The sequence below is a fragment of the Pristiophorus japonicus genome, chromosome 21 (assembly GCF_044704955.1).
Source record: "Pristiophorus japonicus isolate sPriJap1 chromosome 21, sPriJap1.hap1, whole genome shotgun sequence".
NCBI classification, from domain to species: domain Eukaryota; kingdom Metazoa; phylum Chordata; class Chondrichthyes; family Pristiophoridae; genus Pristiophorus; species Pristiophorus japonicus.
Window position 1 is genome coordinate 66,651,372 of NC_091997.1, and position 17,362 is coordinate 66,668,733.

Consider the following 17,362-nt stretch of genomic DNA (forward strand, 5'->3'; position numbering starts at 1 on the left):
AATTGGATTACAATTTAAAAATAAATCCCCATTTCCTGTTATTGAGGTGCCGGTTCCATGGAGCTCTCAGCCCTCAGCAGCGCTCCTTGTGTGAATCCGGGCAATGGCTGTCCAAGGGATCGATAACTCGGGGCAACCAAACTTGCTCCTCTCCTCACAAATGTGCTCTTTCTAGTGGGGATGAGGAGAGTTGTGAATCCTCCATCGCACAGGAGCATTAAGGGACAACTCGTTACTTCCCAAATTCTCCCCGGGTTACATAAGAACATAAGAAATTGGAACAGGAGTAGGCCATCTAGCCCCTCGAGCCTGCTCCGCCATTTAACAAGATCATGGCTGATCTGGCCGTGGACTCAGCTCCATTTACCCGCCCGCTCCCCATAACCCTTAATTCCCTTATTGGTTAAAAATCTATCTGTGATTTGAATACATTCAATGAGCTAGCCTCAACTGCTTCCTTGGAGAGAAAATTCCACAGATTCACAACCCTCTGGGGGAAGAAATTCCGTCTCAACACGGTTTTAAATTGGCTCCCCTGTATTTTGAGGCTGTGTCCCCTAGTTCTAGTCTCCCCGACCAGTGGAAACAACCTCTCTGCCTCTATCTTATCTAACCCTTTCATTATTTTAAATGTTTCTATAAGATCACCCTCATCTTTCTGAACTCCAACGAGTAAAGACCCAGTCTACTCAATCATCATAAGGTAATCCCCCCTTATCTCCGGAACCAGCCTAGTGAATCGTCTCTGTACCCCCTCCAAAGCTAGTATATCCTTCCTTAAGTAAGGTGACCAAAACTGCACGCAGTACTCCGGTGCGGCCTCACCAATACCCTGTATAGTTGCAGCAGGACCTCCCTGCTTTTGTACTCCATCCCTCTTGCAATGAAGACCAACATTCCAATCGCCTTCCTGATTACCTGCTGCACCTGCAAACTAACTTTTTGGGATTCATGCACAAGGACCCCCAGGTCCCTCTGCACCTCAGCATGTTGTAATTTCTCCCCATTCAAATAATATTCCCTTTTACTGTTCCCCTCCCCCCACCCCCCCCAAGGTGGATGACCTCACATTTTCCAATATTGTATTCCATCTGCCAAACCTTAGCCCATTCGCTTAACCTATCTAAATCTCTTTGCAGCCTCTCTGTGTCCTCTACACAACCCACTTTCCCACTAATCTTTCTGTCATCTGCAAATTTTGTTACACTACACTCAGTCCCCTCTTCCAGATCATTTATGTATATTGTAAACAGTTGTGGTCCCAGCACCGATCCCTGTGGCACACTACTAACCACCGATTTCCAACCCGAAAAGGACCCATTTATCCCGACTCTCTGCTTTCTGTTAGCCAGCCAATTCTCGATCCATGCTAATACATTTCCTCTGACTCTGCGTACCTTTATCTTCTGCAGCAACCTTTTGTGTGGCACCTTATCGAATGCCTTTTGGAAATCTAAATACACCACATCCATCGGTACACCTCTATCCACCATGCTCGTTATATCCTCAAAGAATTCCAGTAAATTAGTTAAACATGATTTCCCCTTCATGAATCCATGTTGTGTCTGCTTGATTGCACTATTCCTATATTTTTGTCCCGCTATTTCTTCCTTAATGATAGTTTCAAGCATTTTCCCCACTCCAGATGTTAAACTAACCGGCCTATAGTTACCTGCCTTTTGTCTGCCCCCTTTTTTTTTTTAAAAACAGAGGCGTTACATTAGCTGCTTTCCAATCCGCTGGTACCTCCCCAGAGTCCAGAGAATTTTGGTAGATTATAACGAATGCATCTGCTATAACTTCCACCATCTCTTTTAATACCCTGGGATGCATTTCATCAGGACCAGGGGACTTGTCTACCTTCAGTCCCATTAGCCTGTCCAGCACTACCCCCCTAGTGATAGTCTCAAGGTCCTCCCTTCCCACATTTCTGTGACCAGCAATTTTTGGCATGGTTTTTGTGTCTTCCACTGTGAAGACCGAAGCAAAATACTTGTTTAAGGTCTCAGCCATTTCCACATTTCCCATTATTAAATCCCCCTTCTCATCTTCTAAGGGACTAACATTTACTTTAGTCACTCTTTTCCGTTTTATGTATCGGTAAAAGCTTTTACTATCTGTTTTTATGTTTTGCACAAGTTTACTTTCGTAATATACCTTTTCTTTCTTTATTGCTTTCTTAGTCATTCTTTGCTGTCGCTTAAAATTTTCCCAATCTTATAGTTTCCCACCAACCTTGGCCACCTTATACGCATTGGTTTTTAATTTGATACTCTCCTTTATTTCCTTGTTTAACAACAGCTGGTTATCCCTTCTCTTACCGCCCTTCTTTTTCACTGGAATATATTTTTGTTGAGCACTATGAAAGAGCTCCTTAAAAGTCCTCCACTGTTCCTCAATTGTGCCACCGTTTAGTCTGTGTTTCCAGTCTACTTTAGCCAACTCTGCCCTCATCCCACTGTAGTCCCCTTTGTTTAAGCATAGTACGCTCGTTTGAGACACTACTTCCTCACCCTCAATCTGTATTATAAATTCAACCATACTGTAATCGCTCATTCCGAGAGGATCTTTTACTTGGAGGTCGTTTATTATTCCTGTCTCATTACGCAGGACCAGATCTAAGATAGCTTGCTCCCTTGTAGATTCTGTAACATACTGTTCTAAGAAACAATCCCGTATGCATTCTATGAACTCCAGGCTACCCCGTGCGATTTGATTTGACCAATCGATATGTAGGTTAAAATCCCCCATGATTTCTGCCGTTCCTTTTTCACATGCCTCCATTATTCCCTTTATTATTGTCCGCCCCACCGTGAAGTTATTATTTGGGGGCCTATAAACTACGTCCACCAGTGACTTTTTCCCCCTTACTATCTTTAATCTCCACCCACAATGATTCAACATTTTGTTCATTAGAGCCAATATCATCTCTCACAACTGCCCTGATATCATCCTTTATTAACAGAGCTACCCCACCTCCTTTCCATTCTTGTCTATCTTTCCGAATTGTAAGATACTCCTGTATGTTTAATTCCCAGTCTTGGCCACCCTGCAACCACGTTTCTGTAATGGCCACCAAATCATACCCATTTGTAATGATTTGTGCCGTCAACTCATTTACTTTATTTCAAATGCTGCGTGCGTTTAGGTAGAATGTTTTAATACTAGTTTTTAAACCATGATTTTTAGTTTTGACCCCTCCTGCAGCCCCTTTATATTCAGACATATTGTCCCTTCAATCAGCTGTCTCATGACAGACCTAATCCGAAGTTGTATTAAAAATTCGACAATGAGATTTGGTTTTAAAAATACACAAACATAATTCCTGAGAGTTTCATCAATTGTTCTACCACACAAAGCCAGACTTATCTCTTCCAAAGCCCATTGACTTGGAGTCTACTCCTTTGGCGATGAACGGAGGGTTTATTTTTATCGTTGACTGACAACTTGCAGCTGATGAGGTTTTGTTTAAACAATAAAATCCAACCGGACTGCTCCGTAGTAATACATCAGTAACAGGGTTCCAGTAATGATGTAATGATGGGTGTTGGAAGATTTTATGCTGTCTATTTGCACTGAAACACACCCAGGAGTACAATTCCACACTCTGCCCTTTCAGGGTGGGGATGGAGAGTATACGGCCCAGAAACAGGCCATTCTACCTAACCACTCCACTCGAGCCTCCTTCAGTCTTTCCTCATCTAAATCTATCAGCGTAACCCTCTATTCCTTTCTCCCTCATACGCTTGTCCAGTCTCCCCTTAAATACATCGATACTATTCGCCTCAACCCCTCCCTGTGGCAGCGAGTTCCACATTCTCACCACTCTCTTCTTGGTGACTGTCTTATATTGATGGCCTCCAGTTATGCTCTTCCCCATAAGTGGAAATATTCTCTCTGTATCCACTCAATCAAAATCTTTCATAATTTTAAAGCTCTCTATTAGTCACCCCTCAGTCTTCTTTTTTCCAAGTGACCCAGCCTGTTCACCCTTTCCTGATATATATATCCTCATATTTCTAGTATCATCCTTGTAAATCTTCTCTGTACCCTCTACAGTGCCTCTATATCCTTTTTGTAATATAGTGACCGGAACTGTACGCAGTGCTCAAAGTGTGGTCTAACCAAGGTTCGATACAGGTTTAGCATAACTTCCCTACTTTTCAATTCTATACCTCTAGAAATAAACCCTAGTGCTTGGTTTGCTTTTTATGGCCTTGCTAACCTGTGTTGCAACTTTGTTTTGTGTATTTGTACTCCGAGATCCCTTTGTTCCTCTTCCCCGACCTAGTTCTGACGAAAGGCCACCGACCTGAAACGTTAACTCTGTTTCTCTCTCCACAGATGCTGCCTGACCCACTGAGATTTCCGCATTTTCTGCTTTTATTTCAGATTCCAGCATCCGCAGCATTTTGCTTTTGTAGACTTGCACTGCCCAAGTGATGTGACCTCCCTATTCGTCCTACAAAATGAAATAGCTCTAATCTGTGTTGAACTTCATTTGCCAATTATATGCCCATTTTACAAGTTTATTAATGTCCTCCTGTAAATTGTTGCAGTCCTTCTCAGTATTGATTATCCCCTTGAATTTTGTGTCATCTGCAAATTTAGAAATTGTGTTTTTGATTCCAAAGTCTAAATCGTTAATATGAACTGTGAACAGCAGCGGTCCCAGCACTGATCCTTGAGGAACCCCACTACCCACCTTCTGCCACTGTGAATAACTACCCTTTACCCCTACTCCCTGCTTTCTGTCTTGAAGCCAGCTAGCGATCCATTCTGCTACTTGTCCCCTGACTCTGCATTCTCTGACCTTGTTCATCAGTCTATTATGGGGTACCTTATTGAAGGCCTTTTGAAAATCTAGATAAATGACATCTACGGCATTACCATTGTCTACTCTCTCTATTACCTCTTCAAAAAAATGTAATGAGGTTAGTCAAGCAAGACTTTCTCTTTTGAAATCCATACTGACTATTCATTATTATATTTTTGGTTTCGATATGTTCTTCTATTTTCTCCTTTAGTTGGGATTCCATTATTTTCCCTACCACTGGTTAAGCTGACTAGTCTATAATTGCCTGGACATATTCTATTCCCCTTCTTAAATACAGATATTATGTTAGCTATACGCCAGTCCTCTGGCACTAACACCTTTTACTAATGAATTATTAAATATGTGTAGTAATGCCTCTGCCATCTCTTCCCTAGATTCTTTTAAAATGCGTGGATGCAATCCATCCGGACCAGGGGTTTAATCCTCTTTTTGAGTTTGATTAGTTTATTTAATATATCCCCCTTTTTTATTTTAAATGTACTTATCTCATCATGCAATGTCATGTCCACCTGTTCTAAAGGGGTTTTAAACAAAGAAAGAGTATTTGTACTTCAGTGCCAGCCTACAAAACACCAGATTTACTGAATTCCACTTTAAAACCTCCAATGGGAGGGAGATTTGAACTCATGATCTCCAAAAAAGTGACTTCAGCAGCACACCCTCTGCACTCCCACACTCGTTGCAGAATGAACCCGACCCAGTCCTCATGGCTCCCATTTACAATCGAAGAGAAAATAAAAGTGGTCTTCCAATTTTCTCGAGAGAATTGATCCTCCTGCCTCATTTTAAAGAACAGGTACAGCATCCCGAATCCGGACATTTTGCTCATCGCAGATGGCGTCGTCCGGAATCTGGAAATATTGTCTGAAATCCTGACATTTTGTTTTTAAAACAGCGCATTACAGACCTGCGATCGGTCCGGAGCCTTTCAGAATGACCCTCAACCCCGACCCACGTGTGACCTGAGCCGGAAATACCCGAAAATCGTCCCCGAGGTTGCCGGATTCGGGATGTTGTACCTGTATATGGGCCGATTCCGCACTCCCAGCTGACCTGTGACGTGGAATCCATGTCCCAGAAGGAGCCTCACGTCATCTCAACTGACACCAGTGATTTATTCCCCATCACAACCAATCATAACCGGGGAACACGGCGATTATTCTAGTCAATAGAGCAGACACAAAAAAAATCATTTTCCAAGCGATCATTTTTCAATCACTACACTGTGACATCCATACCCTGGAGGGATCGTATTTCATACGTCACTGCTGACTTAACTCGATGCACAGTGTTCATATTACAGCGTTCATATTACAGCCCCTGATAAGCTTAGACTATAGTACGAGATAACAATTCACTCACAAACAGCACTTTTTCCTCCTCTCTCGAAGGGGCGGACTCACATTGGGGGCCAACCACCCATTGGTGCCTTGCCCATGGTCATTCTCTGTGCATGGGTCTAGGGAGCTTCGACAGGCTGGTTAACCATGATAAACATCACAGCCATACCCAATCCAGTGCTCGCCTAACAGACACACACAAACACATATTGTTGGACATCAATCAGGAGCCCGGCTGATTTTACCCCCCACAAGCTCGGGATACTGAGACAAACTGGGAGATGGGACAGATACAAAGATGGACATCTCCCATGTGGATAACGCACGACTCACTCAAGATACAGATACCTCCTACACTCGGGTGTACTAAATTTACAAAAAAAATTCTCTTGCTTATTTCAGAGCTGCAGCCCCACGTTTGGAACAGTTAAGCCATAGCTTTGTGCAGTTTACTTATCCCTGCTAAGTACCAACACTTGCTGACATCAGTTCTCATGAACGTTAAGTTAATTTGGGATATTTTTTTTTTTTTACTATTTAGCTGGGGTATATGCTGGGTCTGCATGTATTTCTCCCCCAACCCAATTTTTCTCCTCTTCTCTCCTAAAGGTGTTGACTCTTGCCGGGGTTCTATATGCACCAACAGCCCTGCAGTACCTCACCCAAGCGGCCATTCTGTCGAGTGAGTCCACACAGCGTGACAACGTATTATTCAACCTTGGAGGGGAAGGAACCCCAATCCGATCCTTACCCCGCAATGTTCAGTGATCAGGAGCGGGAACCTTTGGCTGAATTTTCCCCCTTCCCCGGCCCGGGGCGTAGAGGCTAAGGGTAGTGCTATTTGCCAGGCCTCGGTTAGCCAACTTAGAGATTGAGAGCAAGGCTGGAATCTCTGGTCGCTAGCTCACCAGGACACCACAATTGCCCCGACACCCAGGGCGGCTTAATTCCCTCAGATTTCATCCGAATGTTAACTCGGCTGAGGACTGAAGATGCACACTTCCTGTCTGCTTGGCTTCACTGGGCTCTGCAACACTCGGGTTATACTTGTAGAAAGAAATTGGGCAGCAGAAACACACAGATTGGAGCCTAAAGTCCTGTCAGCCCCCATGAGGATTAAATCGTTGCGTATTTACAAAATGCCATCATTAAATAACCGTTTAAAATTTACAAACTACGCGGAAGAAGAAAGAGCTGGCTTTCTGTACATGGTTATGGGGAGGTGGGGGTACGACATGTACAAGATACAAATACATCACCCATCACATGGGATGTGCTGACACCTGACCTGCACCAACCACAGGAGGGCAAAAGCGCAAGATGATGTCAGACCAGCACAGTCCAAAGCTGGAGTGTCTAACTCCTACGTCTTACAGTGCAGTGTCCATTCATTGGACTGACCCTAGATCCATCCAATTGGATATATAAAATGTACAGTGTCAAGTCTCTACTGAGTAACAGGAGTCCAAGACTGGACGTCACATCGGGTGGCACAGTACTGTGGGACAGCACACCGCGCCCATCGCTAGGTCTCCACCAGACCCGGCACTGCCTGCTGCCCCTGGCCAGCCACGCTCCCCGGTGGCTGGGGCTCGCCCCGACTCTGGTACACCTGTTGGCCTTGGCCAGCGTGCTGCCCCTGGCTGCTCTGAAGAGCTGGCGTCGGCTGCGGGTCCTTGTGACAGTGGCTTGGCATCACTGGGTGGGCAGACTGCTGCTCCTCGCTGCTCTGAGGTGTGAGTGACGACTTCTCACTGAAACTAAACCGGGGGGAGTTGTCGGAGGTGTTGGGAGATGATGGGCCAGCACTCGATACTGTGCTTGATGGACCGCTGCTATCTGTATTTAAAGATTCAGGGAAATGAAAACAAAATCATTAAACAATGGAAATTCTCAGACTGAAATCTGCTCCACAGTATTGACTATTGATCAAACTATAAATTACTGCTATATTACATAACAAACACAGCATTATCACGGAGTTATCAGGAAAGTGCATTGAGAACAAATAATAATGGCAATACTCAGCAGGTCAGGCAGCATCTGTGGAGAGAGAAACAGAGTTAACGTTTCAGATCAGTGACCCTTGGTCAGAACTAGAAACATTGGCCCTGAAATCCCGGCCTCCCAGGGTCCGGACAGAGTGTGTACAGACCTGGGAAGGCATTGGAAAAGCCGGTTTTCAGCGCGCAATGCGCATGCGCTGAAAACCGGCTTTTCCGAACGGTCAAGTTTCTGGCTTGACAGATCCTCCATATCTCGGGAGCGAGGACATTTGCAGGGCAAGATCGCGGGATTTACGCATATCTTGCCTAGCAAATGTCTTCAAATCTCTTGCGCCTGATGAAAGCATAAGAGTTTTCAAATACACAAACATTTTAAAATAAAGTTATAAAAACATGCTTTATTGTTTAAAAACTCTCCCCAATACGGTAAGTTTATTTTAAAGCATAATTAAAAAAACTTTTTAAAAATCGCAAAAATATATATATTTTTTAAAATACATGAATAACTAATTTAAATTAATAAAAATATGTTGTGCATTTTTTCTATCTTTTATTAGTGTTTTGGGGGTGTTTCTCATTCATAGTCAATTGAGTTTCAGACTTATGAAACTCCTATTACTATGAATGAGAATATACTGCACCTGATTGGCTGCCCAGGGCCATGTGACTCCAGCTCCAGCTTTGCGCATGTCCTGACATGCACGCGCTGCGACGCGCAGTCAGGGGAAGCCTCAGGACCGGGATCTCGAGTGGCCGCAACAGCTTCAGGTAGGTGCGCATCTTTTCTCGAAAATCTATTAGAACGCCCGCGGGAAGGAGAAACTGGAATTACTGGGCCATTAACTCGGTTTCTCTCTCCAGAGAATTTCCAGCACTTTCTTTTATTTCAGGGTTCCAGCATCCGCAGCATTTTGCTTTTGTATCTGAAAAGTTTAATTCTTGAACGGTCAACTTGAACAGTGAAAAATACCCAGTGATACAATCCCAGATTCTGTCCTTCCACACTGGAGTGGTGTCTGGAGACAACATTTTCAGCTGTATAACACTCGAGTGAAGTACTGATGGTTACGGGTCTGTCATCAATAGTGAGAACAATGTGAGGAGACGGATTAAGAGCATATTGCACTAAATCGCTCTTCGAAAGAGCTGGTGCAGACTCAAAAGGCCGAATGTCCTCCTCCTGTGCTGTACTATTCTGTGAGGATGTGATTCCATGATAAGCCCTGTGCCAAAACCATACCTGGTAACTAAGCTTTCTCCAAATTCTACTTGAACAGTGAAAAATACCCAGTGTCCATTATTAAATAAGCAGCAGCAGGACATTTGGAAAAGCAAAATTCGGTCAGGCAGCGTCAGCATGGATTTATGAAGGGGAAGTCATGTTTGACAAATTTGGTGGAGTCCTTTGAGGATATAACGAACAGGGTGGATAAAGGGGAAGCAGTGGATGTGGTGTATTTGGACTTCCAGAAGGCATTTGATAAAGTGTCACATAAAAGATTATGGCACAAGATAAAAGTTCACAGGGTTGGGGGTAATATATTAGCACGGATAGAGGATTGGCTAACTAACAGAGAGTCGGGATAAATGGTTTATTCTCTGGTTGGCAACCAGTAACTAGTGGGGTGCCGCAGGGATCAGTGCTGGGACCCCAACTATTTACAATCTATATTAACAACTTGGAAGAAGGGACCGAGTGTAACGTAGCCAAGTTTGCTGACGATACAAAGATGGGAGGAAAAGTAATGTGTGAGGAGGACACAAAAAATCTGCAAAAGGACATAGACAGGCTAAGTGAGTGAGCAAAAATTTGGCAGGTGGAGTATAATGTTGGAAAGTGTGAGGTCACGCACTTTGGCAGAAAAAAAAATCAAAGAACAAGTTATTATTTAAATGGAAATAAATGCCGCAGTACAGCGGGACCTGGAGGTACTTGTGCACAAAACACAAAAGGATAATATTATCAGGAAGGCCAATGATATCTTGGCCTTTATTGCAAAGAGGATGGAGTATAAAAGCAGGGAAGTCTTGCTACAGTTATACAGGGTATTGATGAGGCCACACCTGGAATACTGCGTGCAGTTTTGGTTTCCATATTTACGAAAGGGTATACTTGCTTTGGAGGCAGTTCAGAGAAGGTTCACTCGGTTGATTCCAGGGATGAGGGGGTTGACTTATGAGGAAAGGTTGAGTAGGTTGGGCCTCTACTCATTGGAGTTCAGAAGAATGAGAGGCGATCTTATTGAAACATATAAGATTATGAGGGGGCTTGACAAGGTGGATGCAGAGAGAATGTTTCCACTGATGGGGGAGACTAGAACTAGAGGGCATGATCTTAGAATAAGGGGCCGCCCATTTAAAACAGAGATGAGGAGAAATTTCTTCTCTGAGGGTTGTAAATCTGTGGAATTCGCTGCCTCAGAGCTGTTGAAGCTGGGACATTGAATAAATTTAAGACAGAAATAGACAGTTTCTTAAACAATAAGCGGATAAGGGGTCATGGGGAGCGGGCAGGGAAGTGGAGCTGAGTCCATGATCTTATTGGATGGCGGAGCAGGCTCGAGGGGCCGAATGGCCGAATCCTGCTCCTATTTCTTATGTTATTACCTAATTCTTTAGTTTTAGCTCAAGGCATTTAAGCCGACACTAGGGAGTGCTGCACTTTTGAAGGTGCCAAACTTCAGATGAGACATTAAACTGAGGCCCCAGCTGCCGAATTCTGATAGTCCAGGTGAATCGTAGAAACATTCATCGGAAAATTACGACACAGAAGGAGGCCATTCGACCCATCATGTCCGTGCCGGTTAAAGATCCCATGGCACTATTGAAACGCAGCAGGATTGGTTCTCCCGGTGTCCTGGCCAACATTCCGTGCTCAACCAGCACCACCGAAGACAGATTACGTGATCATTCACCTCACTGCTGTGTCTGTGGGCTTGCTGTGTGCGACACTAACTGCACTGCAAACACAACTAACCGCCTTTTGGAATGTTTCTCGGAGACAAATGCAACTTCTCTGCACGAGTTCTTGAATTTAAAAGTAATTTGTAAAGAAAAGGTTAAGGCAGACTGGCCCATCACTGATCTGTGCTGAGGTAGTTGAATCCATGGAGGGGAACTGAGGGAGTTGATTTGATATACAACAAACTGGCACTCCCACAGTATCCTGCGCAATCTGGACCAGCATCGAGGCAGGCCTAAAACTGAATATAGACCGACACACACCCAGACACAAGTAACATGGATACTAGCTTTATCAAAGTGAACCTTTAAATATCACTGCAAATATGGTCACTTTTAAATATTTCTCCCAACAGAAGCAGCACTGCAACTATGCCCAGTAGATGTGGACAATAGGGACCAACATCAGCAATTGATTTAATCAGTGGTGCACTAAATGAGCACAGGTATATTAATTAAAACAAATTCCTTTTGCTTAGGTATTGCTGGTCTGTATTTATCACCTTCAGATAGAATCATAGAAATTTACAGCACCGAAGGCCACCATTTCAGCCCATTGTGTCCGCGCTGGCCGACAAAGAGCTATCCGGCCTAATCGCGCTTTCCAACTCTTGGTCCGTAACCCTGTAGGTTACGGCACTTCAAGTGCACATCCAAGTACTTTTTAAATGCGATGAGGGTTTCTGCCTCTCCCACCCTTTCAGGCAGTGAGTTCCAGACTCCCACCGCCCTCTGGGTGAAAAATGTTCCACTCTATCTAAGCCCCTCATAATTTTGTACACCTCAATTAAATCTCCCCTCAGCCTCCTCTGTTCAAAAGAAAACAAACCCAGCCTATCCAATCTTTCCTCAGAGCTAAAATTCTCCAGTCCAGGCAACATCCTCGTAAATCTCCTCTGCACCCACTCTAGGGCAATCACATCACAACAGATATTCTATTTTAAGCTTCTGTCTGCTTTCAATACATTTTTTCCAATATAAAAAAAAATTACTTGTTAATGAAAATCTGGAAAGATTGTTTTCTACCGGGATGGAAGGCAGTGCCAGTTTGCTTTATATAAAATGAACTCCCTCAATCCCCCGACATGGGTTCAACTACCTCAGTACAGATCAGCGACGGAAGGCTGTACCTTCTGGGACAGTCTGCTGTAACCTTTTCAGTGCAAACTACTAGCAGTAACCAGGTCAAAGAAAATCCCAAAACGGAAGTAATTCATTATCGGTTTAGCTGTGGGGAATTAAGCAATGAAGATTTCAGGTGTACAATAACACAGCTGTTTACGGGAGCAGATAACCACTCTCAGCCACGTCAGAGTGAAGGCTTTATACAGTGCTGGCTGCTCGGTTACACACACGTACTGCAGGAAAAGTGCACCTGAATATTTAAATAAAGGGCTGGGGGTGCAAAGAGCTGGCAACAACAACTTGCATTTATATAGCGCCTTTAACGTAGTAAAACTTCCCAAGGTGCTTCACAGGCGTATTATCAAACAAAATTTGACCCCGAGCCACATAAGGAGATATTGGGACAGGTGACCAAAAGCTTGGTCAAAGAGGTCGGTTTTAAGGAGCGTCTTCAAGGAGGAGAGAGAGGCGGAGAGGTTAAGGGAGAGAGTTCCAGAGCTTGGGGCCCAGGCAGCTGAAGGCACGGCTGCTAATGGTGGAGCGATGGAAATCGGGAATGGGAAAAAGATCAGAATTGGAGGACGCAGAGATCTCGGAGGGTTGTCGGGCTGGAGGAGGTTACAGAGATAGGGAGGGGGTGAGGCTGTGGAGGGATTTAAAAATAAGGATGAGAATTTCAAAATGGAGGCGTCGTCAGACCAGGAGCCGATGTTGCAGTCTCTGGGATCCGGGTTCAAATACACCGGACTGATGGGGTGAAACCCTCTCGGTCTATTGGCTGTGAGCGTCTGTGTGTCAATTAAGTTTGTGTATGCACTGTTCAGCTCCGGGCTGATGCTGAATCCACACACAAAACTGCTCTTTTGTCAGTAGTGAATTTGCAATCAGTGTCAGAAAGGCTGGTGCGGGAAACAGAAACAATATCACTTGGGTGGGGTGGATTGACCCATCCACCTCCATGGCATGAACCTGGTATTGCAGTACTTCCAGGAACGGTGCAGTGGCTCTCGGCCTTTTGGCTAAGAGCATTGGCGCAGAGTGATCCTTGATGTCTGCAAGGTGACCTCTGGCGTTTGTGATTTGACAAAGAATTGGAAAGATTGGCTACGAATAAAAAAACAAAACAATTATCACTCAGGTCTCGAAAGAAGACACTCTTCTGCAATTGGGCTGAGGCATCTGGTAAGAAATTTAAGATTTTTGAAAATAAAAACAGAAGAAGAGAAGATAGAGATGTGACTCGATTGAGGTTTTTAAGATTATGAAAGAGTTTGATAGGGTCGATGCTGAGAAGATGTTTCCACTTGTGGGAGAGACCAGAACTAGGGACCATAAATAAAAGATAGTCACTAATAAATCCAATAGGGAATTCAGGTAAGAATGTGGAAGTAGTTGAGGCAAGCAGCAGAGATATATTTAAGTGGAGGCTAGATCAGCACATAAGAGAAAAAGGAATAGAAGGATACGCTGATGGGGTGAGATGAAGAGGGGTGGGTGAGACTCGAGTGGAGCATAAACACCGGCACGGTCCGGTTGGGCTGATTGGCCTGTTTCTGTGCTGTAGACCCGATGTAATTCTTTGTAAATTTTGATTAATTGGCGTCTTTTTTCTTAAACAGACAATGGGGGAGTACGCTGAACAAACAGTATCACTTCCCCTTAATGAGTGGCAGGTACTGGTTCTTCATTCTGCACACGTACGTTCCTCCAATGCCTAGCCGCTGTAGAAACATGGATAAAAGTGTGGCCGATATACTAACGCTTACTATAGTACTGTGAAAGGCTTTCACGTTATAAAGCCCAGCCGTGAGATCCCACACCAATACACAGTATGTCACGCCAGCTCCCGCTCACATTCTGCAGGGTAGAACTTCCGACTGCCGTTCGCAAACACTTAACCCAGTACAATCCCGTGCACTATTGCAGTCAGGTACTAACCCATAAATGTAGCACAATGTAATCATGAATGAAGTGCTTTGTACACCAAGTGTGCCAGCAAAGATTCTCTATTGATTAACTCCTGGCCGAATTTGACAACCCTTCAATGCTTGCCCATGGTGAGAGAAAGCACCCCTCCACATTGAAGCATACACAGATCTCTGCCTTAACGCCTAGAAACAAACTCTGAAACCAATCTGCACATACACCCTCCCCTCACCTCCCCTGGGCATTCTCCACCCTACTCCATTCTCAGGCTTTTCAAACCGAGAACCAATCCTCACTGACCACGGGTTTGGTCACCTCGCCCAATGGCTGGGCGTTTGATAATGGATAATGTGCCTTGGGACCTTTTACTACATTAAAGGCGCTCTTTAAATGCAAGCTGTCGTTGATTCACCTCGTCTACATTTACAAACCTCGGTCTTGGCTCTTCACCTATATTTCTCAATTAAAACCTTGATGTCCTCTCAACATGTCAAAGATCTGGCTGATGTGAAACACTACGCACTGGATTTTCGGATGTCGAACGCCACAGTTAGCAGCCAGAGGGGGTGTTAATGTGAGCGTTCGAGCTTAGCGCCCCGATGGAAAATTCATTAGCGGCTCACCAGGGACGCAAACCAGTAGCGCCTGGCTGCTGACGATCGCTCCGATCCCGACGTATTCCTGGTGCAACGCTCACACTAAATTCGGTGCGGCCTCCTCATTGAGCGCCCGCCAATAACAACGTCTGGAAAACAGCGGGTCCGGGCTTGCAGAGTCGTTAACTGGCGGCTACTTAAAGAGAAGAGGAGGTGCTTCCCTCAGTGGTCGCAGTCAGTGCAACACTTACACAGAGTACGGTGCGTGAGCCTCAGAGTTTGCAGCGGCAGACAGAGCAGGTTTGAAAACTTTAATGGGTGCATTATGCTGCGCTTTTAAGACTCGGTTTTCCCCGGAAGTGATTCGAAGTTCTGCACATGCGCAACGTGTCTGCAAAATGTACCGACCGAAACGGCTGATTTATCGCCCGTCAGCTCTTCGACTGATTCTGATGGATATCTGGGCGGGAGGTGTAACATTTTCAAGGTGCTAAAAGTACTGCTCCGGCTGGATTAACGCCGCAACAGAGGCGCTATCGAATTTCGGCATCGTAATGTTTATAGGCATTCTTTTAAAAAAAAAATGTTACTTACACCACGGAGGTTTTTCCGAGCGAGGACGTATTGAGAGGGGGGTAACCGAGGAGGGCAAGACTTGTTGTGGGATGTACGCATCCACTGCAGGCTGGCTGCTCCCCATGGTCTCAAACATTGCCGAAAGTTCTGTCAAACAACAATAACTATTACACAAAGCATAAATAAATTCAGAGCCCAGGGACAGCAGTCTGATTCCATAAAGAAGCTCATTGTTGCTCAAACAACTTCAAAAGCATTGGTTTGGCTGTAGAGAGCTTTGGGACGTCCTGGGGCCGTGACCGGCGCTATAGAAATGCAAGTACTTTCTTTCATAATATGGCCCAGAGCTCACCCGGGACTCAATTACCCTGCGAGTGTGGCTCGAGATAGATTTGCTGCTCAGTGTGTCTCAGCTGACGATCTGCCCACTGTGGGATGTTGCTGGATTCCGTGCGGACCGCTCTGCTTCGCTTGCCATTCAACGACAGCGAGCAAGGCGATGCTACTGGGAGGCAGAGCTATCGCAGCATCCGCGGAGCTCGTGAATGGGTCCGATTAAAACCTCGGGGCTGCAGTGTTTTAATGCACAATTGGTGGACCGTTTCCCTCCCCACCCCACACCCCGCTTTCTCCGGTGGGGCGAAACGCCTGGCATTTCATCTGGCAACTGCTCTGGTGGGACAACTGAAACCAGGAGGCACAGTGTGTGGAGAATCCCAGGTGCTGATCCACATCCATTAGCCCAAGGTGATGGAGCCTTGCTGAGCACAGTCACACCAGCCAGCCATTGGGTATGAATGCAGCCCCGCTATAACGCGTCCCCCGACTGTCATCCGTGGCTCAGTGGGTAACACTCTCGCCTCCGAGTCAGAAGGTTGTGGGTTCAAGTCCCCACTCCAGGGACAAAAATCTAGGCTGACACCCCCAGTGCAGTACTGAGGGAGTGCTGCACAATCACAAAAACAGATTATCTGGTCATCATAGCATTGCTGTGTGTGGGAGCTTGCTGTGCGCAAATTGGCTGCTGCGTTTCCCACATTACAACAGTGACTACACTTCAAAAGTACTTCATTGGCTGTAAAGTACTTTGAGACGTCCGGTAGTGAAAGGCGCTATATAAATCCAAGTCTTTCTTTTTTCTATAAGGCAAGGCACTGACACAGAGTTACAATCAAGTGAGTCTGATGATTTCCTTCCCCTCCGTCCTTTCGCACCGACAGCAAAATTCAGGCACTATATGAAGATCGGGAGAGTTAGCGATGCACTGTGCTCTTGCATCCCACCACCGTGATGCAGCTGGTCAGTACGTTATGGATATGGAGTAGAGGCTCACCTTCTCGGTCAGCCGATCCATTTGTTCAATTCCCTTCTCTTTTTTTCTGCGGTATTCCTCAAATTCTGCCCTCGAGCATCCCTGATTATAATCGCTCCACCATCGGTGGCCGTGCCTTCTGTTGCCTGGGCCCCAAGCTCTGGAACTCCCTCCCTAAACCTCTGCACCTCTCTCTCCTCCTTTAAGACGCTCCTTAAAACCTGCCCCTCTCACCAAACTTTTGGCCATCTGCTGTCATTGCTTCTTATGTGGCTCGGTGTCGAATTATTTTTTGTCTTATAATGCGCTTGTGAAGCGCCGTGGGACGTTTTACGACGTTAAAGGCGCTATATAAATACAATTTGTTGTTGTTGGTAATGTTACCTTATCACAGTGCAATGTCTGAAAGCAGGTCACAGTGACTGTTATGCAGCTAAACTCCACCAACAACCTTTCTTAAAAGCCATGGGAAGAATAACCAATCTGCTCTTCTGACGGTGTTGACTGAAGGAGGAATGGGTGTCAAGTGTCACGGTCATGTCATTTTAAACAGTACATCTACGAAAATATTTTTCCTGGGAACATCCCATCCAGGATTTCAAGCACTTGAGAGCTGGTAATCCTGTTGAGGCTGAAAAAAAAAGGTTCAATCTTACTGACAAAGAGATGATAATTGTTTTCTA

The 17,362-nt window shown here is 45.1% G+C and overlaps 1 protein-coding gene across 6 annotated transcripts in view; it reads right to left on the reverse strand.

Annotated features, from left to right (window-relative positions):
- Positions 1–1,070: 1,070 nt before the first annotated feature.
- ppip5k1a (diphosphoinositol pentakisphosphate kinase 1a) overlaps positions 1,071–17,362 on the reverse strand; it is a 173,860-nt gene continuing 157,568 nt past the window's right edge. For all 6 annotated transcript variants that reach the window (XM_070864956.1, XM_070864960.1, XM_070864958.1 and 3 more), the window contains 2 exons: positions 15,386–15,514; positions 1,071–8,016 (listed from right to left, as the gene is read on the reverse strand). In XM_070864956.1, the coding sequence (XP_070721057.1) occupies positions 7,703–8,016; positions 15,386–15,514 (443 nt within the window). In that variant the 3' untranslated portion in view covers positions 1,071–7,702. The remainder of the gene's footprint in view (positions 8,017–15,385; positions 15,515–17,362) is intronic.